Source organism: Lutra lutra, chromosome 4 (assembly GCF_902655055.1).
Source record: "Lutra lutra chromosome 4, mLutLut1.2, whole genome shotgun sequence".
In the NCBI taxonomy this organism is placed as follows: Eukaryota; Metazoa; Chordata; class Mammalia; order Carnivora; family Mustelidae; genus Lutra; species Lutra lutra.
In genome coordinates, this window is record NC_062281.1 from 65,394,557 (window position 1) to 65,417,772 (window position 23,216).

Sequence of the window (23,216 nt, forward strand, 5' to 3'; positions counted from 1 at the left end):
ACACATCTACTGAGTGTATATACATTTACTGTGTTCTGCTCTATAAAGGATACCAGGAAATCTGCATACCTAGTTGGTACTCTATCCATTATATTTTTGAGTTTAATAGTTTCACATTGAGACTTTCTTAGTGTTTTCTATAAGAAAGAATTTTGCCACTCTCTTCCCTGGCATTAAATGCTTCCTTAAAATGCCATGTTATATCCCTTTTAAGGTGTTAGAAGGAAGAGGATCTGTATGGTTCACACTCATGAAATTTTACATTTCTAAAAATGAAAGAATGATGGATGTTCAAAAGTCACATTTTCTATAGCTATTTTGTTAGGCACATTGAAAAGTACAATAAATAAAATACTTACTCATCAATTTGACAAACACACATCTCCACCTCCTTCAGTGCAGTCTGAAGTTTGCCCAACAGTTTCTGATAAATATCTTGAGTTTCCAGGTCTTCTTCTTTTAACAAGTACCGGAGCCCACGCCCATCCTGCTGTCCCAGAGACAGGCCTGAAGGGGCCGCCATGGTTGTGATTGTGTGCTGAATGTACACCATAGGGCTCAGTTTCCCTGAGGAGGTAAGATCATTCCAGAATAATATTTATGACCTTTAACACACAGTAATGATCCAGTGCAATTCATTCTAGTCACCCAGGCTTATATTAAATAAAATGCCAATCCAATGCTGAATGTAATTCAGGAATTAAAGCTTATGGGAATTGTGATTAAAATATCCTTCCATCTCATGCTTTACTGTGATGGTATGGAATGGCACTGTCAATCCCTGAAACTGCTCCTCCTATATTTTTCTCATCATTATAGGGCCATTTCAGACTAATGGCCTGCACAATAAGATAAGCTGTGCCTGTCATACATGTAAGGAAGGAAAGAACAATTGTTCTTCTTAGAGGAAAGATAATAAAAATGCATAACTCTATTTTTATTCTATAAACATTTATGTAGAATTATCCAAATGATTATAGAGAGGAATCCTGTCTTTATAAAATTCAGACTTGTTCAGACACCAGGAATCTATCTTACTTCAGGGATGCTGGAATAGTTAACAATTGCCTAAATTATGTTTCATGATTTGAGGAAGTTTCAAAAGCTAACATACCTTGCTCAGATTTATTTTCCTTATCATGAGAATTATGCTTCCTGCTATCCAGCTGAACACCAAAGGCACTCCCAAGGGAGGTTGATGTTTTGGGATAGGAAACTTCCATTATGTTGACATGGCAGTTGGTGGGGCAGAAATCACTGCTGTGTAATGGGGAGATTTTAGATTTGGCCTGTTTGAAGGTGGGCCAGGCTCTATTCTTCAGTACGCGTGAAAACTGTAAATTAAAGGAGAAACAAAGAGCAGTTGAACACACAGCGTTCATCACTTCCACCACCCATAACGAAATATTAAAAAATTAAATTATGTCAATTGGCACAAGTGAAATAAATGATAAGTTGTTGGAAATTAAGTCATTCTTTTAAAACCCACACATTCTAAGTAAAGAAAAGCAATAAAGGCAGCAAATGCATAGGATTCTTTTGAAACTCTGATTACAAGTTAGATGCTGAAAGACCTAACTTTAAGTGACCAGTACCATTACTAAGACTCAAATCCATAGGCTGCTAGGAGTTGAGAGTCTGACAGAGAAATCCAATTGGCATCCTCGGATACTGAGGTAGGAACACAACATTTCAAGTGAGGCCAAGTGGCAGAAGTGGGTAGCTGCCAGATCAAGAGGGGACTATTCCAAACACTGTCAGAAAGCCAGCCCAAACCTGAGTCTATGAACAGGTTGGACAGCAATGGCATGGCTGTGCTGATCCAGAAGGGCAGGACAACAAGCAGAACCAACTGTACCTTCCATGCCTCCTGTGAATCACTGCTGAGCATCTGGGTCAGGATCAGCCTGAAGACTGGTATGGACTCTGCTTTTATGTCACTGGAAATAAACTGATACTCAAGGCATCTGCATAACTTCCAAGAATGACCACTCTACTACTTTGAACCTTACGATCAAAATCCACCTAATCCTTGTCATGGTCTAGATGGCTGCCCAAAGTCTGATCTGCACCTAGGTTATTATCTTAAGCTCTCTTCCCCTTGCCCCTTGGGCTTCTTCTTGCCTTCTCTCAGGTCCTGTCACATACCATCTACTCATTCTAGGTCTTTGTATGGGCTGTTGGTGTGCCTAGAATGTTCTTCTTCCCTCATCACCACATTTACTCCTTTGCATTCTCAACTTCTATGAAATCATCACCATTCTTATCGTGAGCCTTCATCTAGGTCCAATTTCCTTGGTTATGCAGCACATTGTAACCCTCATTATAATTATGAATGATTTTCTTATCTCTATCTCAGTGGATGGTAAATTCCATGACAGTAATACCCATGTCTATCTTGTGCACCATAAACAGCCATCTCATAGAATTGAACTGGATTATAGTTTCAGAAGCAAAAGACTGAGAGCAACCAGCTACATGTGTTTTAGTTGTGTTTAATTTAGTTATAACTGATGTGATTCCGGGCAGGTCATGTCTTTCTACCATTCTTAGTAAAACAAGGAATATGGATGGAATGATCTCTGTGTTCTCTTTTTATTTGAAAACTATAAGCAGATCCTTACAGTTTTTACTAGCAGGGAAGTAATGTGGGCACTAAGAGATTAAAAATTCAGACTAACACTGGTTACTATGTAAGTTTTCTAGGCTAAATTAAAAAATAACGATGTGATATCAAAAAAATCATGTTATAAACGTAAGCTCACCATTAGAATATGAAATATTTTATCTGTATAGGAAACTGTACCTTCAAATCACATGTCTGAAGCTACATAGCTCAGTAAAGTGAAGCACATAGTAGGAAATAAAATGAGAGTGGGTTGAAATGCAGGAAATTGTCAACAAAATTACTAACAAATTTGATAATAATATATAAGGAAAATATCCTAAACACTAAAAGAGTGGGAGTAATTTAGAGAATTCCTAGTCTATGCTCTCACCTAACTAATAAAGAAACTGTGACTTGAAGACTTATCTGGGAAAGACCCAGAATTTAAGGCCAGATTCAAACTTGCAGTCAGATGATCTTTTCCATTGTGGTTGCAGGACAAAAATCTCAGATAAAGCTTCATGGCACACACAAAGGCACAGAAATTACTTTTATTGTGGCACAGCATTGGCCATAATAGGTAGTTTGCTTCTTTTGCTTTCTTTCAGTTTATTTATTTATTTATTTATTTAAAGATCTTTATGTATTTATTTGAGAGAGAATGCAAGAGAGAGCATGAGCAGGGGCAGGGGCACAGGGAGGGAGAGCAGCAGACTCTCTGCTGAGCAGCAAGCCCAACTTGGGGCTTGATCCCAGGACCTTGAGGTCACAACCTAATATGAAGGCAGATGCTTAACCAACTGAGCCACCCAGCCACTCTGCCTTCTGTCATTATAACTTTTTACCTGTTTATTCAAACATATAAAGAGAAGCATCTATTCCAGACTCTGCACTAAATGCTTGAGATACAGCCCTTGCCCTCACAGAATTCATGGTCTAGTAGGACACAGGTAAAAACAATCTAATATTCTTATATCTAACAATTATATTATTACAAGTATATGTAATGTATGTATATAAATATATGACCAGCTATGTGCATATATGACAATTATATAATAAATATAACAGCCAGATAATTAGTAATTTGGTAAGTGCTAAGAAGGAAATGAACAGAAGGATGGGGTGTTACCAGAGTGATCAGGTAAGGGAGAAGATTCCTTTCCCAGTGTGATCAGTTTCCTATAGCTTTCCAACATGTATATCAATACAAATGTCTGCGACCATAGTATGTTTCCTCTCCCCATACACCCAGACGAGGTGTGTAACCAGGCTTAAATGTGCTTGAACTCTTTCAAAGAGTGTCAGAGAGGAAGCTTCTCTGCTAAGAGTCTCTCTTGCAGAAGAAAGAGGCTTATGAAAACAGTGCTCTCTTCCATCTTAGGTTATCCCTAGGAAAGGGGGAGGCAAAGGAAGGATCTTAAAGTCATGGGTCCTGGAAATTTACTGAATACATTTTGAGGATCAAAAGTGTACTACTAGGGGGACTTGGGTGGCTCAGGTGGTTAAGCATGTGCCTTCTACTCAGGTCATGATCCCCGGGTTCTGATTGAGCACCAAGTTGGGCTCCCTGATCTGCAACAGTCAGCTTCTCCCCCTGCCCCTCTCCTGCTTGTGTAAATAAATAAGTAAAATCTTCAAAAAAATTTACTCCTAGACAGCATGCCCTAATATGTAATTATGCCACCTTTCTGTAATGCAAACCTAAAATGAAGTAGGTACCGTTCTTGTATCAGTTATAGTACGTGCATGAGAACACACTCTGGTACGTGGCGTCTTTCTTAGAAACATCAAAAGAAATACAGAGTTCATTGATCTGCTTTGGAGAAGCTTGCAAGGAAAGACCAAAAAAATAAACAAACAAACAAAAAAACCAAAAAACAAAACAAAAACTATTTTCTGTAAAGGAGAATTACAATTTTGTGATAAAGAAACGTACAGGGTATAGGGGAAGGTGAGCTGAAACACAACACTTTAAAGCTATTTTGGATAGCACAGTCCAGACTTACTCCACCTTTATTGCTCTACCCAACAATCACACATCCAGGGCTCTCTAAACCATGCCCTGTTCTAGGCATCTTGGGAAACATCAGTGAATGAAACCGATTTCTGCTTCTGGGAGGTTACATTTTAGTGAGGTGAGAAGCCAACAATAAACATAAGTTAGTTTCATCAGGCTAGAAGATGATAAATGCAGCTGAAAACAAAATGCAACAGGGAAAGAGGTCTGGGAGTTTCAGAGGATAGGTGAAGAATGCATTGCCGATTGCAATGTTCACTGAGAAGCTGGCATTATGTAAAATCTTGAAGGAAGGGAGAGCTGGGAATGTGGGCACAGGAACAGAAGCCTTCCCAGCAGAGTGAACATCCAGTGCGAAAGTCCCAAGGACGGTATGCTTCTATGAACATCAAAAAGACCAGTGTGACTAGAGCAGACAGAGAGGGGGAAGGAAGAGGAGATAGGAGTGGGGAGATCGTGGGTGGAGGGAAGGCACAGATCATCTAGGAGCTCAGAGGCCTTTGGAAGGATTTAGCTCTTACTACGATTGAGACTCACAACCCCTCAGAACAGACTGCCGGTGGGCAAGGAAGGAAGCAAGACTACTTGTGGGAGGGACAACATCGGCTCACCCTAGGCAGTCAGTAATCGAAGCGGTGAGAAAAGGCTGCACGGGGTGAAGGTGGAACCCAGAGAATGGTATCTGAGAGCCAGGAGTAAAGAATGCAAGCAAGGTTTCTAGACTGAGCTATGTGGAGGGTGGGTCTCATTCTCAGGTAGAGAAAACAGCGGCTATGACAAACTGTGCAGGGGCAGGATCAGAAGTTTATTTTGGACACATGAAGTCTGAGATAACTATTAGACTCAAAAGGAGAGGTCAGATGGCCCAGGAGATTGAATGTGATCACCAGGGGATGGAGGGTGGAGCGAGAAAAGGGGAGGGAGCAAATGCTGAGCTCTGCTGCAAGAAAAGGTCAGAGAAAAAAGAAGGAAAAAGCATAGAACACTCACTGTGACTGAGCCACCCAGAAAAGACAAAACCAGGCAGAGGTAGAAAAAGGCTCAAGAGAAGTACAAGGTTGACTGCATAGATGCCACCAAAGCAAGGAATAGGATGAGGACAGTGAATGAATTTCGGCAAAATATAGGTCTTCAGTGAGCCATCCCAGTTACATGGAGGGGACCTGAGCCCATCTTGAGTGTGTTAAGAATGAAAAGTGAGTGAGACAGCGGGTTTAGACAGCAAGTATAGGGAGCTCTTTTCAGGACAGAGTTCAAGATGGGAAACAAGAGGTAGAGAAAAGTATGAGGCTCAAGAGAAATAACTGATTTTATACTCTAGGTGATATTAAAGCCTATTTGTATGTTGATACAAATAAATAATTCTCAGAAATGGAGCTACGGGTTTCTACTGCATTGGTAGTTAATTCATAAATCATTAGCCATGACAACACATTAATATCCAGTTACAGTCACTTGACTAAACATAAAAACTAAGACAAAGGTAAGCTACTATTTTACAGATAGTCTCCCATTTCAATTACGTGTTAAACCCCATTGGCATGGAGTTACAAAAATTCTGTATTGAGGGACAGAGACATGGAGAAAAATTCTGGCCCCAATTTTCCTGATCCACAGGTTAACTTGAGTATTATGTGGCATTGGTAATTAAAGGTACTTGGAATATTTCAAGTAAGACTGTGGATTCCTACCTGTAATAGTTTTGGGTAAAGAGGAAGTACCTCTTGAAAGCTCATTAAATAGTTATATGGAAGAAATATCCCTAAAACACAAAATAAGCCCAATTATGGAATTATTCTCCAACAGGGAATGAATCTAGAATTTAAAAGGGATCTAAGGACAACACAGGGTAAGAATGTTTCTCCAAACAGTGCATAGTTTTATGTCTGGATCACCCACACATCCTGCCCAGAGAAGATGAAAAGCTTGCTTAGGATTCATTCAAGTTTCCAGTATAAGGTCTGAACTTCTCTCATACATGTGTTAAAAAACATCTGTGGCCCTGTACAGCTGGCCAGAAAATCAATTATGATTGCAGCAGCCTGGCTATAGAAACGGCAGAAATCAACTTGTTTCTATTTTTAAAACCTAAAACTTTTAGAGTCAAAATAAAGGAAAACCAGCCTTCTTGAGATTTTAGTTTCTATGGATACATTTAGTTTTACAAAAAGAGGGGTGTTTGAAGCCTTCATCTGGAAGAAAAAAAAATATGTTACTAATAATAGTTTAAAAGTAAGTTTGTGGAAATTAAAAATATATATTCACAAATGCTATAGTTTCTGTGGACATGCATTTGCTACACAAACGGAGCTAACCTTACATAACCTAGTATGGCTATTATTGTCTTCACTGTTTGAATTTTGTTCGAATAAAAAATATCCCTGAAATATTTTCCTGTTAACCTCATTTCTCTATCTAGTGAGAAAGACAGTCAATTATTCTAAATATGCGTAGTCAATAAGGGATGACGAAAAGGACACCTTACAAAGTGCTTAAGTCCTAGCTGACTGCAAGATTCTCCTTATTTCTAAAATTAAAAATAAAAACAAGTGAGACAGCATTCCATAGGATGGATACCCAGTCTGCTATTTGCCAGCTAAGTGACCTTAAGCAAATTCTTAATCTCCCTGTGAAAGGAGCAGATGGTATGAGTATTCAGTACATATGGCTGTTTCGAGGCTCAAACAATAATGTACATACACGAGCCTTCCACATTCAGTGATATTATTTTTATCATCTAAAATCACTGCCCATTAACCTGTCCATCTCTGCTTTAAAAGCTTTCTAGGCTCTTAGTTACTTCTGAGAAAATGGAAGATACTTTTTACTCCCCAGGATGATGTTTTGGAGAATTCCCAACATTTGGGCAAAAACCTTGCCCCTTCTGCTTCTAATCCTACCCCCAACATACTCTCCAGTTTATCACAAGCCAGATTTTGGTTGGAAACCAAGCTATAACACCATTTTCCATCCACCATGACCCATCCATCATAGAACCAGATGTATCCTACCTCCTATGCTCCACTTGAATTGATTCTTTTCTCTCCATCCCTAATGCTTCTACATGAGACCAAGTCACCATCGACTTGCACTCTTTTACAAACAAATCTGATTATTATGCCACTCTAAAATATCACCCGAAAAATCAGATTTTGTCAGTTTTCTTCTTAATGGTATCCAACTCGAACCCTCCTTTCTAGTCTAGGCAATATGCCAGTTCTTCATCAATAAAATCAGTCTCATTTCTACATCTTTGCCTTCACTTATGAGATCCCTCTGTCTTCACTTACGAGATCTCTCTTTCCTTGAGTCCTTTCTCTACTTCTCTTCTCTCTGACAAATCTTTCCAACTTGCAACAGCTAGCAATTGCTGACTACTCCATCCACAATAATTTCTCCTTAACTGAAACGCTATTGTCCTCGTAGTTGAACCCATACTGTTTAGCTGTATAGTGGGATTTAGCTGTGGAATTGGAACAATACATATGCTATGTAGCATAGTGTCAAATGCAGGTAAGCAAAGAAAAACCAAACTTACAATAAAGGGGAACAAGGTTCATAATCCACAGCTGTGCCCAGCTGCGTGCCTTTGGGAAAGTTACTGGACCCCTCTAGCTTCGGTCACTTCGTCAATAAAATAGATGTTTCATGTGATTGTGTTGATAAAATTATGTAAAATCTTGGTGCAATGCCAGACCCTGTAGGGGATTGCTATAAACTGTTGTGTGCAACAGAACTCCAGGGAGCACGTTCCACTTGTCATGGTGGGACCTCCTAGTAGGTTAAGTAATCAGTATTATTACTTACTTCATGTATTTTGACCTTTCTTACGATGCAGATCATAAACATGGGGGGGGGGCAGACATCCTCAAGTAATTATGGACAACCTAATACGTACACATTCAGTAAATATTTTCCTATTCTTCCTGCCCCATCCTGCAGCAAATTTGCTTCTGAGAAGTTGAGTTTTTGACTTGTGCCACTGGCTTTCATTAACGATATTATGTTTTATGTCTGTCACATAAAACAAATTGCTATTTCTTTTTCAGGGACATGTTTACGGGCACTGCCCTGACATTTCCTGGTGCCACCTCTTTGAAATTCAGTGTGAGAGATTTCTTTTGGAACTCAGTCTAAGAAAAGCTTTACTTCTCTTGAGAAACACATATAAATCACAGGATTGCTGATAAATATGTAATATACTGTGTTTCTTCTTTTATTTTGGTTATCAGGAAACTGAAGTTCAGATATTATATCCCACATTAGCAACTAACTAGAGTCTTAGGACTTGCTGATCTCATCACCCTTTTCCCCTGGTGGGTCTATACATCATCAGTGTAATATAATTTTACCTATAAATGTACCTGCTAATTTTTCACTAATATCCATACTCTCTTTTTTCCTTTTATTAACAAAATTCTGTGCGGTTTTTTAAAAATTTGTATTTATTTATTTTTTAAAAGATTTTATTTATTTGTTTGACAGACAGAGATCACAAGTAGGCAGACAGGCAGGCAGGGAGAGAGGAGGAAGCAGGCTCCCTGCAGAGCAAAGAGCCTGATGCGGGACTCAATCCCAGGACCCTGAGATCATGACCTGAACCGAAGGCAGAGGCTTAACCCACTGAGCCACCCAGGTGCCCAATTCTGTAAGTTTTAGTTGGGCACATGGATGCCTAGTTGGGGACATTTCTCAGCCTGCTTCCACTAAATGACTAATCTGATGTGAATAGGAGCGTGGCTTCCGGGTCATGCCCTCAGCAGGAACTCTTTACTTTCCACTTCCTCTTTTCTCTTCTGAGGACTGTAGCTTAGACATGGTGCTGATGAGCCAACTTTGACTTTGTGGAAAGGGCGATGTCTTAGGGGAGAGAGCAAAAATAGAGAAGGATACCTAGAATATCATCAAGCCCCACCCCACTGGACTCCTGTCCAGTTGAACTTCCATGTGAGTGAAAAATAAGCTTTCAGTTTTAAGCCTGTGTTATCTTGGTCCCCCTCACAGCAGCTGAATCAATACCCTACATAATATACCCTCATCCTACTGTTTTGTTTTTTCTTATATAGTTTACTTTTGTTCATGTGTATTTCTTTTTTTTTTTTTAAGATTTTATTTATTTATTTGACAGAGAGAGATCACAAGTAGACAGAGAGGCAGGCAGAGAGAGAGAGAGAGGGAAGCAGGCTCCCTGCTGAGCAGAGAGCCCAATGCGGGCCTCGATCCCAGGACCCTGAGATCATGACCTAGCCGAAGGCAGCGGCTTAACCCACTGAGCCACCCAGGCGCCCTCATGTGTATTTCTTTAAGCTATTTCTACTGCATTTGTTGTTTGTATGAATGGAAAAAGAAAAAGAAATGAGACACACTGACAAGTTTGACAACCAAAATCGGCCCCAACCCCTGTCATTCTTCATACAAATCCATTTATGAAATAGAATTATTCTCTCTTCAAAATGTGCTTAAAGGAAAATACTAATTTGCATTTGTTTAGACCTTTTAAATTTTACTTCCAAGCACTGTCCTCTCTTACACCGAAAGGAGAACTAAAGAGAATCTTCTGTCCTTCAGCTTCAACAAGGCATATTCATGGCATCTTTCCCAAACTCAAATAGGTGACCTGACCTCAGCAATCACAGAGAGAGGATTAACAGATGTGACAGTTAAGCAGTGATCTTGAGTATCATTTTTCTTCATGCAAATGGACTTATAAAAAAATAAAATAGCAATACATAGTCAACCTCCCAAGCTAAACATTTTAGGAAGTCTTAAGGAAAAACACGGTGATTCTTCTTCCCCTTGTCCACATCCCACCTGAGGCAACCAATGCTGAAGTATTCATTCTTGCATTTCCCTATTCTCCCACAGCCATATTTGGACACATATGGGCTTATCTCTCACTTAATTTACCAGGAGCATAAAACATACACACTTAACTCACATTCATAAAAACTGTGGTAAATAATACTTCCTAGTATGGCTGTACCAAATTTTAAAAAACAAACCTCATTTTGAAGGAAAAAATTTAATTAGCCAATCTCCTATTGACACAAATAGAAAAAAAAAATAAAACTTACTAGAGGATCTATTTTGGAGATCAATTTCTACTAATTCTACCTCTAAATTATGTCTTCTACTCTTCTTTATCTCCCCCACCTTCACCATAGGCCAAGCTATCATCATCACTCACTGGGACTATTGCAACAATTTCCTCCTCATCTCTATGTCTCTATTCTTGCCTCTTGCAATCCATTCCTACAGAAGACACAGCACCACCTTCTTAAAACCTTAATCAGATGAAGTCATTCCCCTGTTTAAAAGCTTCTGATTGCTTCTCGTTGATGTGAGAAGAAAATCCAAACTCCCTCCAAAGTTCCTAAAGGTAAAAAGCTTCCACAGCTCTTCACACTGGTCCCTGCCTAAGCCTCCATCCTTATGACTACCTGAACCCCCTCAGGCCCCCTCCCCCACCACCCCGTGTTTGTTGCTATTGTTGTTGTTTTTGCGTTGGGGCCTCTGTAAAGATTTATTTAATTCTTTGCTGCTTTGCCTACTCAAATGTAAGTACCCTGAGAGGGAAGATCTTCTCTCCTTTGTTGCTATATTCTTAGCACCAAGAATAGTGGTTGGTATATAAAATGTGCTCAATAAATATGTCAAATAAATGACATTTCAAGGAGACTGTGTTCCATGTACTTTCTGATTGAGAGTTTGAGTCCCTCTGTTAAGAGAAAAGGAAAAGAACTACTGACTCATAATTAAGTGGCCTGGCTTTACATCCCAACTCTATCTTTTGCTAGTAATTTAATTCTTTAGACTTCAGTTATTATAGTTGGAAAATGTGGAATAATGATAGCTTTCAGATTTATAAAGATCAAGTAAGACTAATGGATGTAAAGGCCTATTAAAAACTCTAAAATGTTATATAAATGTTACTATTTCAATAAACTGATACATAAGTAATGAAAATATCAAGAATTGAATTAAATTGGACATTTAAATAATTTAAACAATAATTCCATGCAAAATATATACATAAACCTCTTACCTTTTTATAACTGGATATTCTCTGACATATGTGCTCAATTTTTTCACTACAAATCGCACTGAATTTACTCTGAAGGTCAGTAGGAATCACTTCATTTAGAGAGTTAAGGCTGGTACAGTTTTGTACAAAATGATCATCACTTTTAGCCAGGGCTTCAAGAATCTGGAGTAACACACACGCACACGGAACAAGAAAAGAAAACCTTCAAAATTAGCCAAATAAAATTTTCACAATTCTAGAACGCAGGGTGACCCTACCCGGCACACTTCCCTGAGCTGCTTGAGATTTCTGTGTTCAGTAAAACCATCCCAGTGAAGTGATGGGCTTGTGTGTTTGGCCTCTCATGCTTTGCCTTCTGCCAGCTGTTAAAGGTTGCCTGAGGAAAGTGAGTGGACTTCAAAGACTCCCTGCTGGATAAGTCAGTATGCTCTGATGTGGTAGCACACTGCCTGTATTTTAGTCGCAGTCACTCAGAACTTTTTTTTTTCTCAGTTTGGTAGTAGAACAACAAACACTTAAGGAAAACCAACAGAATGGCATCCTTACTTTCTACTGAGAGGCCAGTACAGAGACTGCATATAACGAATGTTTGCTGATGAAATGAATAAATAAGAAATTGTTCAGCTAAAGTAAAATCAATGATAGTTGCAGGGTCTGAGCTCCATCTGATAAAAGCATCCCTATGATTTATTCAATTAATAAATCCCTTTGGCTACTTGAATCAATTGTAAGACAGCACTTGTGTGTATTTGTGTGTGTGCATACTACCGATCGCTGAGAATTTCCAACGAGTTGAGTTAATTACATGTCATACTGATGACTGTTCAAAGATTGCAAGGACTGGTTACACCCTTACCTGACATTTTTATAATATTGGATGAGGGATATAATATATAGATGCTATGTTTACTTGAGCTCCCTCACCACCTCTACTTCTCTGACTTATAGAATATAAAGTGTAAGCTTTTTGTTTAATCGCTTCTCTAGATAGTAGAGTTCGCTTTATCATTAGCCATGTGATCTCGGTTAAATTTCTAATTTCTTTTATTTTCTTTTCTTCATGTGTAAAATAGAAATATTTGCAAGACTTATACAGTTCTCATACACAAAATAACCCATGTAACTTTGAAAATCTGAAATAGCTAGGAAAAGGAGATAAAATGATGCTAATAACCTGGTGCCAAACTTTTACATGGATTGCCTTAGTAATGTAATAATAAGTGGTTGCATTTTGAAAACACAGATTCTATATCAAAAGATATACAGTGGGGGAGCCTGGGTGGCTCAGAGGGTTAAAGCCTCTGCCTTCGGCTCAGGTCATGATCCCAGAGTCCTGGGATCGAGTCCCGCATTGGGCTCTCTGCTCAGCAGGGAGCCTGCTTCCCCACCCTGCTCTCTGCCTGCCTCTCTGCCTACTTGTGATCTCTGTCTGTCAAATAAATAAATAAAATCTTTAAAAAAAAAAAAAGATATACAGTGGTAGGACATCATCAGAATAATGGAATTTTTTTTGAGGTTGACTTTCAGAATATAAAACAAAAACATAAAAGAATTTTTGAAATAGTGCATGTCTATCTCAACTACTCATATATGAAACAAGGGTTAACATGAAAAAATAAAAGTAGGGAAGCTATATGTCATATTTCTTACTTGGAATACCTGAATCCTCACCAAGTGATAGAAAAGCAGATGAAATACTAGAGCTTAGGCCTAGGGAGGGTCTAATAGGAGCTTTACTGATTTACTTAGCGGAAGGATCATGAAAAGCAAGCACACGGTCATCTCTCACTTACAACATTTTATCCATTTGATGAAAACTCCCTTCCTCCCTATCTTGGTTTAGTCTGAAGACTAAAGATGATATCCTTCCCAGCTAAGAATTACATAAATGTCTGAGGGTCTATTCATAAATGGATCTCTACGCCTTGTGAAATTTTATGAAATAAACATGAGACTTGCAGAATTTGAAGTTTCTTATAATACATTTCCAGACTTCAAATACTTTTCAGAGGATTATCTACATTTAAAAAAGCACCACCTGTTACAAAAACCATCTAAAAGGTATTCATGATACTGAATCAACAGATGTAGCAAACTTAACTAAATGCAGAGAAGCCTTTGCCAAATCAACTAACATTTGCCTGGGCAAGAGTCCCATCTAAGATCACACTGTACTCCAAAAGAGATCAATAAAAAGGAAGGTTGTACGCATACCGAGTAATGAGGGAAAAAAAGAAAAGAAAGTTGAATGAGCTGACAGCTGAAGCACATACAGCTATTTACACATTTTAAAGTGGAGGTGGGGGGTGGTGTCAGGGACTTTATTTAAAACAAAATCCCTTGTTTTCCCGGGATCGCTCATACCTTGGCAGTGAGGCTGAAGAAACCTTTGGGCTCAATCATCTTCTCTACCACGTTGCACTTTATCCCAGCTGTGCTGTCGTACTCATACACGACCCCATATTCTAGGTGCACATTATCCACTGTCAGACTCACGTGCTCCTTCTTCCCATCGATGATGGCCATGGTGTTAAACTTGTCAATTACCTCTGGAACAAAGACACTATGAATTCAGCAAATTCAGGAAGGGTTCGCTAGTCTCTTCAAAGAATTTGAGCCTCTCCGAATAATTTTTAAAGATTTCTTTAAAGGATGGCTATATCTGATGTCTCGTTAACATTTTTTAAAAACAAGAACACTTAAAAAGAAAAAAAAACATATGTTTGAGTGGTCCGAATCTCACCACTCTAACATGACTAGTCTTTGCACATCCATTTTGATCTATGGACCATATGTATGCCTATTTATACCATTATAAACGTTACACAAGCAATTTTTTTTATTAGAACCATGTATGACTTAAAGTAGGGCTCCTAAAATTGCCTCAAACATCGAATGAATATTTGTTCAATGCAGAAAAAAATATAAAGCCATTCTGAAGAAGCAGAAAGGAGATCCAATAATAATTTTTTTCAGCAGACAGGATGCATGAATTTTCCCCAGACAGCATCTTCTGCAGATAACTCACTGAGAAAATGTCATTGTTTGCTATAATAACGTTTTCATCTGGGCTGTCTTCCTATTGGTTTTTGGCCAATGGTCAGTCTGCTGGCATAAAAACACCTAAAATCTGAAGCAAGAAAAACCCCTGAGAAACCCAACAGCAAATCTTAAATTAGCAAAAATAGAATATTAGTTAACTAAAAACAATTAAGTCCCAGAATAGCAGACACAGCAAATATAACATAGGAAAAAGCAGAATAATGGTTTATCTTAGAATAATTGAGTCCCAGAATAGCTAGAAATAAATTATCAGAGCATCTCATCAACCTTTTCACTGTGGCACTAATGATGATAAGCAAAAAGAGCTAACTCTAAATGAGGAATAAAGGCCTCAAGACAAGGTCCTGAGATTTGTCCTAGTTTAAATAAGTAAGAAAGTTGGTACGTCATAACAACCTTGGTGCTCCAGTATGGTTGAAATATTTCTAATATCGCCCACGATCTTAGTGGCTCCTACCCAGTGGCCTTGTAGGAGTGGAGGAAACACAGCTTTTGCTGAGTGCCCCGCCCTTATGATCAGTGTCTATAGGGGATTGTGTAACTGCTGGTCTGGAAGAACCTAGTAGTACAATAAAGATGTCCAGAGTTATCTACTAGTAATGTGAATGTAAAGATACCAGGAAAAGGTAAGCGAAGGTTCAAGGACTTCTGTGGAAAAATGTTGAAACAATAATTCAAGGTATTTGTCCAATGCAAATATAATTTTAATTGCCTCTCTCCCTTTACTCTTGAGGAAGAGGCCACTAATACAGCAATCTGCTGGTTGCTTCACGGAGGAAACAGAAATGGTATGAGTCCTTATCAAAAGATCTCTCTCTTTCTCTCATTTTTACATTGTCTCTTGCATTACAATTAATGTTAGAATACAGTAAAAGTTACTGGAATCAAGAAAGTATTTTCAAAGGGACAATACACTTTCTTTCTAAACTCAGGCTTCAAATTTTAGTGCACATACAGATCAGCTCTTGTTAAAATGGAGATTCTGTTTCAATAGGTCTGGGCAGGGGCTGAGATTCTGCATCTCTCCAGGGGATACTGCAGCTGCTGGTCTGTGAACCACATTGGATTAGGAAAGTCTACACAGCATTTAAACTCAAAACAAGGAAGCACATTATAACTTGGGTTTGAATCCTCATTCTACCATTTACTAACTTAGGCAAATCCCTTAAGCTAATAAGCTTTAATTTCTTCCATAAAATAAGGATGATGACAATAACACTATGGAGAGATTTCCTTTTTTGATGAGTTTTTACAACAATGGTATGTTAGTGACTAGCTATTATTACATATGTATTTGACATAACATCTATTTGGTGATAATGATTTAAGAAAGTGGCTTGAACATAGAAGATATTCAATACTTGGGATGAGACACACAGGCACACTGAAAAAGAATACTACTATGACAAATGAGGAGAAAAAGAAGAACCCACCTTCTACTTTGCAGTCAAAAGCATCCCCTACTTCATCTCCAGGAGGTTTGGAGTTAGACTTTTGAAGGTCTTCTTGAGCGCTCTCAATGCTATTATACACCCATTGTATGGAATCTTGCTGGAATGAGGAGGGGGAAAGAAACCTCAGAGGTATTAGTGCTTCTAAAAATGTATATCCATTTCACAAACCCGCTTTAGGAGAGATGATAATCTTATTTATTCTTCTAGTTTATTTAAAGATAATAAAATTTGAAAGAGAAAGAAAATCAACATCAGAAACTAATAAAAAGTCAATAGCAAGTATATTATTTAGCAAATTGATTTTTTTAGGCTTAGAATTTTATCTTCCAAAGATGTTTCTAAATAGGCTGCATTTCCCAAGTATCTTACTTAAATGCCTCAAGTAGATCTTAAATTATAAATTACATTTTTAAATAAATAAATGCCAGATGGACAGTTTTCTGAAGAATCAATCATGTATCACTATACAAATCACTTAAATGCTCTCCTGACACATATATTTAATACAGTTAATGCTTTTTTGAAGCAAACCAATAAGAAAATTGGAAGAACATCTTTCATTTCATTGGGTTCCCAAGTGATGTAACTTTTTTAATCCTTCCATATCATTAATCATCCTATATTTTAATTAAAATAGCAATTGCATGCTCATCTAAATAAATGAGAAAGAGGAAGTGGCCACCAAGCAAATGCTTTCAGGTCTGCGTTATTTACTTTAAAGTTTATACCTTTCCTAGGTCAGATGATGAAACTGAATTGCACTACATAAGTGAGATATCATTTACATCATCCATTTTTCTCTTGTATTAACTTCACAGTTGTGTTTCATTACTATATTGCCAACCATCATTAAAAGGCTAGTTAACATCGATCATTCAAATACCCCTTGGTAACCTGTTGTGACTCCTAAGGAACCACATGCTCTGGTGTCCACACCTCTGTGTAGCTCCTTCTCACACTGAGCCAAGGCTTAGTCAAGGGATCTGATTTTTCCAAAGGGATATTAGCAAGCATGGTTTAAATAGAGTTGATCGCTTTATCCCCTCTTCAAAGGCAGACACCGTGCAGAAAGGACAACTCCCTAGACTGGAAAGGGAGGCCATGGGGAGGAGCTCTGGAGTGAGAGAACACAAGGCGGGGGGAGATGCAGAGCCCAGACATTCCCAGCAAAACTCTGCCCATCAGCACCTTCATAGGAATCAACACTCAATCGATCTGCAGATGCAGAATCAAGGGAAATAATCAATCATTGCTGTTTTAAGGCCAGTAAGTTTTGGGACAGTCTGTTTTGTGGCAATGGATATTTGATGGAGCAGGTGACTCGCCTAGTGAATTTTTCTAATTATTGCTTTTCTTTAAAAAAAAAAAAGATTTTTTTTATTTGGGGAGTAATTTATCAGTTGCCTATAACACCCAAATAAAAATCTTTAAAAGTGTTCATAAGATTTTATTTATTCATTTGAGAGAGGCAGAGAGAGAGAGAACAGATGGTGGCAGGACTGAGGGTGGGGGAGGCAGAAGGAGAAGCAGACTCCCCGCTATCAGGGAGCCTGATGCAGGACTCAATCTCAGGACCCTGCAATTATGACCTGAGCCAAAGGCAGGTGCTTAACTGACTGAGCCACCAGGCACCCCTATTTATTGCTTTTCTTAATCATTTCACTAACCACTTCTTCTCTAAGAAGGCAGTCAAGGAAAATGAAAAGGAACCAAACTCAAATCACTTTGGTCACTTATCAAAATTCCAATTGAAGGAAAAAGTTTTGATAATTTCAAAAGTGTCTTTTTAAAAAATTCATTCAATAATACAGTTCAATAAATATTTATTAAACCATTATCAACCATACTCTGGTTTCTCTTTAGATTGCATAAATCTTTCGCCTTTTACCATTATCAACCAGAATAACTATGAGTCTATGCATGAATTCCAATATGCTTTCCTACTTTGACCTTATTAATAAGCAAAATTGATGAGCTATTTTCTTATAGGTTCAGTATTTTATAGGATGTCAGTCCTGGCCTATGAGAAAATAACCACTCCACTCCTCTCTCTGGTTTGGACATAAAGTCATATTCTCAAATCCAGAAGAGTACTTGGCTATGCATGAAGGAAAAAATACAAAGCCTCTCCTTTAAAGTTCCTTTTACATTTAGTTGATTAATTTGAGAGAATTTTCTCTTATAGCCCAATATGCACTTGTACCTCATGGGATAAGCTTTGCTTATAAATTAGCACTCTAATTTTATTTTTCTACAGCTCTTGAAATTTAATCAGAGGATAATGCTTAGAATTTTAAGTAATAAGTACATTTTGGTATTTTCTTTTAAGAGCTAAATCCAGTTAAATAAATATATCCAAAACTTAATCACAGACCCTATAAAACCCACACAGATGTACAGTGACCATTATATATCCCAAAGCATTCACAAGGGTCAAGAAAACAATTCAAACCTTTGGATTTCAATTTGATAAACAGGTCTTTGAAAACTCCTATCACAATGCAAATGAAAATACCCCAGAGCACTTTTAAAACTATGATTAATACTGTTAACAATAAGATGCAATTACTTAAGCATAATTGATTATAAATAATTATGCAGATAAAACAATCATCAAGAGATTTACAATGCTGTGCTTAAATGTGAACCTAAAGGTAGAAAACACAGACATCTCTGGCACTATCTTGTGTTGACCTCTCGGCTTTCTATGCAAGTTTGCAATGAGATCTGGGTACACTGCAGAGCAATTTACCTTCGTTGGTCTTCTGTATTTCCTGCAGGCTGTAACGTGCGCAATAACACTGGCATGGGTCTCTTTGCTGACATTGATTCCATTTACTTTGATAATACACTGTCCAGGGTGAAGACCAGCTGCTGCAGCGACAGTTCCTTCAAATACAAATGAGAAAATTGCCAAAAATTTGAGGAATGAGATTCCTTTTTATCACATAGGCAATAAGGAAAGCAATTTTAAAATATAATAGAGATCTAGCTAGTAAGTTCTTGATAAATTTGGTTCTGATAGCAATGCCCTCTCAACATTTTTCTACTTTTCATCTGGCCCTTCAAACTGTGATTAACAGAATATTCTCCCATCTCTCTGAGAATGAATTTGAAGGGATATTGTAAAGTGACCTTTATAATGCTGATCAGTTATTTTCCCTCTCAACTGTCTAGTCAGTCTTAATTTTCTACATATGCATACATAATGGCAAAATGGAAACCCAGAAATGTATGCCTTATTTATCTTTCTTTAGTCTATGAAATATCTAAATATTAAAATAGTATTCACTTTCATTTGTTTTTCTTAGTAACTGTTATTGCAAGGACATTTTTGAAATTACCAATAGCTTGTAAATTTCAGTCTTACTTCTTTTTGTTTTTTAAATTAAAGTATAATTAACATACAGCATTATAGTAGTTTCACGTGTACAATATAATGATTCATCAATTCTATAATCACTTTCATTTTTTAAAATGCAAACAGAAGAAATTCTTAAGAAAAAAAATCAAGTCAATTAGCAACTACAAGTAGATTGGATTTGCTAAGTAAAATAAGCATTCGGGATATCCACAAAGGGTCAGAAACCACAGAATTTGTGGAGAATAAAATGAATCAGATGACACCAACTGTCCATCATTCATTTGCACAGATATAGACTTAAATAAGCAAGTGAAATATCCAGTGAGTTAAGATCTTCAGAAACTTTCAAGTCATTATTATTTGATATTCTGAGCAAGTCAACATTTATATAGCACCATTAATAAATACAATGAATATAATTAATATGTGATTATAAAACTTATGTTAGAAGAGCCTTCTTTTGTAAGCAATTTCTCTCATGAAAGAATTATTAAATATCTTAGAGAACATAATTTACATCCAAGAAGACAATATATATATATGTTTTTTTCTCACTAAAATTCACTCCCAGAAATTCCAAGTGGTTTTTCTGGATTGAAGTAGGTCTTGGAGGGAAATGGGACATTCCCCATAGAAAGAATAGCCTGAAAAAAGGCACTGAGTCAAGAAATAACCTGGACATTTGGGAGCACATGAGCCGTTGGTGAGAGCTTAAAATGGGAGTGGTGGGTGAAGACCCTGGAGAGCCAAGCAGAGCCAGGTTGTGAAGTCCTTGCCTACTCCATTTGAAGTCCTAAGATCTTAACCTTACTATATATGCATGAGGAAAAGCATTGAAGAATTTTAAGCACAAGTGAGATGACCCTCCCCTCACCCCCAAACAGGGAGTGGATCATTTGAGTTTAAGTAAAAAATCAAAATCACAACACACATCTACTGCAATCGAGATCGAGTATTTGATATTTGATGACAGAGTTTGTGAAGAGGCTACGGTCCCCAGGATGACACCTCTACCTTTGGGCTCGGTGGCTGAGTAGATAGTCATTCAAATAAAGAGAATACAAAAGGCAAAGCAAGTTCAGAGAATGGATGGGAAGTTCAGTTAGAGAGAATGCTGAGGTCTGAGGTGGAGACAGAGATTTAAACATCTCCAGCAAGAGAATCAATAAGATTTCTTACAGAGAACAAGGAGGCAGAGAAGAAAAAAGATGAAGGGAGATGATGAAGGGAGCTGCCAGAGGACAGGTAGGAGAACTATCTGAAAAGCATCATCTCAAAGTCAAGAGATGAATGTTTTCCGCAAACAGGAGTAATCGGTTTAATCAAATGCCATGGAAAGTTCAAATTAATACAAATGTTATCAATGTCCATAGTATTTTTCAGTCAAGGCTGTGATAACTCTTGTAAGACCAACTTTGGAGACATGGATGGGGAGAGATCAGGATGGATGTCTATAGCACTGTCCTAAAACTCAAATAGGAAGAGAAAAAGGGCAGCTGAAAATACAGACAGCATTTCAGGAAGTTTGGTCATGACAAAAAAAAGTTCTTAGAGCATTATTCTAGAGCTGAGCTTATCAATCTTGGATGTGCATACAGATCATCTGAGGATCTCATTAAAATGTAGATTCTGGCTCAGTATGTCCTGGGTGGGTCCTAAGATTCTGCATTTCTAACTGGTCCCAGGCAATGCCAATGCCTTGTGGATCTAAATGGGAAAAGAAGGAAAAGGGACAAGTTCTGTGTTTGCTGTTCTAGTTTAAGATCATTTTGTTTCTTTGTTTAGTTTAGTGGGAAAGAACTGAGCATGCTTACAGCCTAGAATAATCCAAGAAATACTAGAATACTAGAATAATCCAAGAAAAAAGGCTGAAATTCTGGAAGGGGATACCGGACAGCATGACACCCCAGAGAAGGCATAAGATCTAGAATACTTATTGAGAAATTCACCTTGAACTCTAAAAAGAAAAAGAAAAAAAAAAAAAAAAAGCAAAAAACTCTTCCTCTAGGGTGGGAGGAAGCTGGTGATGGTGGTAGATCCAGCAAAAGGTGTGGGTGTACAGAAAAAGGTGTGGGGCTCTGAGGGTTTTATACTTAGGACCCTGAATTTATCTGTGGGGTGAAAAAGGAAGTTCATCTTGGGAGACAGGAGAGAATTATGAGGAGAGAAAGAGGGAGGTGATGAGAGACATGAAAAGATTGCTGAATAGTAAGACAGGCCCAGTAAAAGATGGCAAACTGGGATAATGCTAATTCCACATCCATGATAGTTTTTTTCCCACTCAGGAGAAAAAGCAAATAGGATGATTAAGTTCATCCAAGGCTAAAGAGGTGATTTAGTGCATCTGAAGAATAAGGACAAGAGGACCCTGGTGATGCTAGCAAGAATGACTGAGGTGACCTGCCATGGGATAAGGCTGGCTAAAGAAGGGAGGCTTTAGGGGAAAAGGGAGAAGGATCCAGAGCCTGGAAGTCCCAAATGAATTCAAAACAAAACAAAATAAAATAAAAAAGCAAGCTGAGAATACCAGTGATGAGATTGCAATAAGAAATTGGCATATTTGAATTTTAGATTCCAAAGGTAAAATTTCAGTTATAGATGTACTATAGTATGTGGACATGGGAAGGGACTGAAGAAGAAAAAGGGAAGTAAGTTTTTCCTTCTTAAAGCAAAATTACAGTGCAAAAAGAAACCAGTGAATAGTATCTTTCCCTTTAATATGCATCTGAAAGGAAAAGCACATAAGCATTTCTTTTACTCTTCAGAAGCAAAGAGCATAGGAACCAGATTTGGGCATATCCTACAACTACTTTCCAAAGAAAGAATCAGGCTCTTTAAATGACAACGTAATAAGGACAGAAGCACACGGTGATTCAATCAGGTTTTCAGTTATTTTATAGTACTGATAATGTGACTTGCTTTTTTTGTTCAGTGAAAATGAAGATCTTGGAAGTACCGACTATCCCCTTTGAGTATTAAATATATCCCATTTCTGTTATATAATAAGTTGTTGGAAATGTTTTAAATGTCTATTAGTCTATATGTTTTAAACACCTGAGTGAAAAGACAGGTTTTTGAAATAAGATTCATTTTTGTCATATATACACTAACAAAGGCAATTTTATAAACTAATAATGGTCTAGCTCATATGTTCTTGATCAATTTGATTCTGATAGCAATGCCCTCTCCAAATTTTCCAGACTAATATTTGGGTGATCACATGAAGGTACTTTACATTTTATGTTTCTTGGTAATGAAAAGCATGTATGTCTCTGGTTAAGATGAACACATGGCTTCTTTGCTTATAATATAGCAAAGTTATAGATATATATATATATATATATGGTCTATAGCAGCAAGTTATACACTATGTGGGCTCTAAAAGTCATTCCCTTAAATCATTACTAGTGTTAATATACTATAAAATTTAAAATACATATAAAAAGAGATATCAATGGTTTATTCACCTGTCAAACAAAAAAGAATAAAATATAAACATGTTATTATTTAAAATACATAGAAAAAAGAGATATCAATGGTTTATTTACCTATTAAACAAAAAAAGAATAAAATATAAACATGTTATTATTTAATATAAAATGCATTTTATGGTTTAAGAAATGTTATTTATAGAAACACCTGAAGTAATCTTAGAGCAACAG

The 23,216-nt window shown here is 37.5% G+C and overlaps 1 protein-coding gene across 6 annotated transcripts in view; it reads right to left on the bottom strand.

Annotated features, from left to right (window-relative positions):
• LOC125097754 (phosphatidylinositol 3,4,5-trisphosphate-dependent Rac exchanger 2 protein) overlaps nucleotides 1-23,216 on the bottom strand; it is a 307,095-nt gene that overhangs the window by 135,329 nt on the left and 148,550 nt on the right. For all 6 annotated transcript variants that reach the window (XM_047725749.1, XM_047725748.1, XM_047725751.1 and 3 more), the window contains 6 exons: nucleotides 18,943-19,079; nucleotides 16,170-16,287; nucleotides 14,038-14,222; nucleotides 11,674-11,835; nucleotides 1,115-1,334; nucleotides 360-567 (listed from right to left, as the gene is read on the bottom strand). In XM_047725749.1, the coding sequence (XP_047581705.1) occupies nucleotides 360-567; nucleotides 1,115-1,334; nucleotides 11,674-11,835; nucleotides 14,038-14,222; nucleotides 16,170-16,287; nucleotides 18,943-19,079 (1,030 nt within the window). The remainder of the gene's footprint in view (nucleotides 1-359; nucleotides 568-1,114; nucleotides 1,335-11,673; nucleotides 11,836-14,037; nucleotides 14,223-16,169; nucleotides 16,288-18,942; nucleotides 19,080-23,216) is intronic.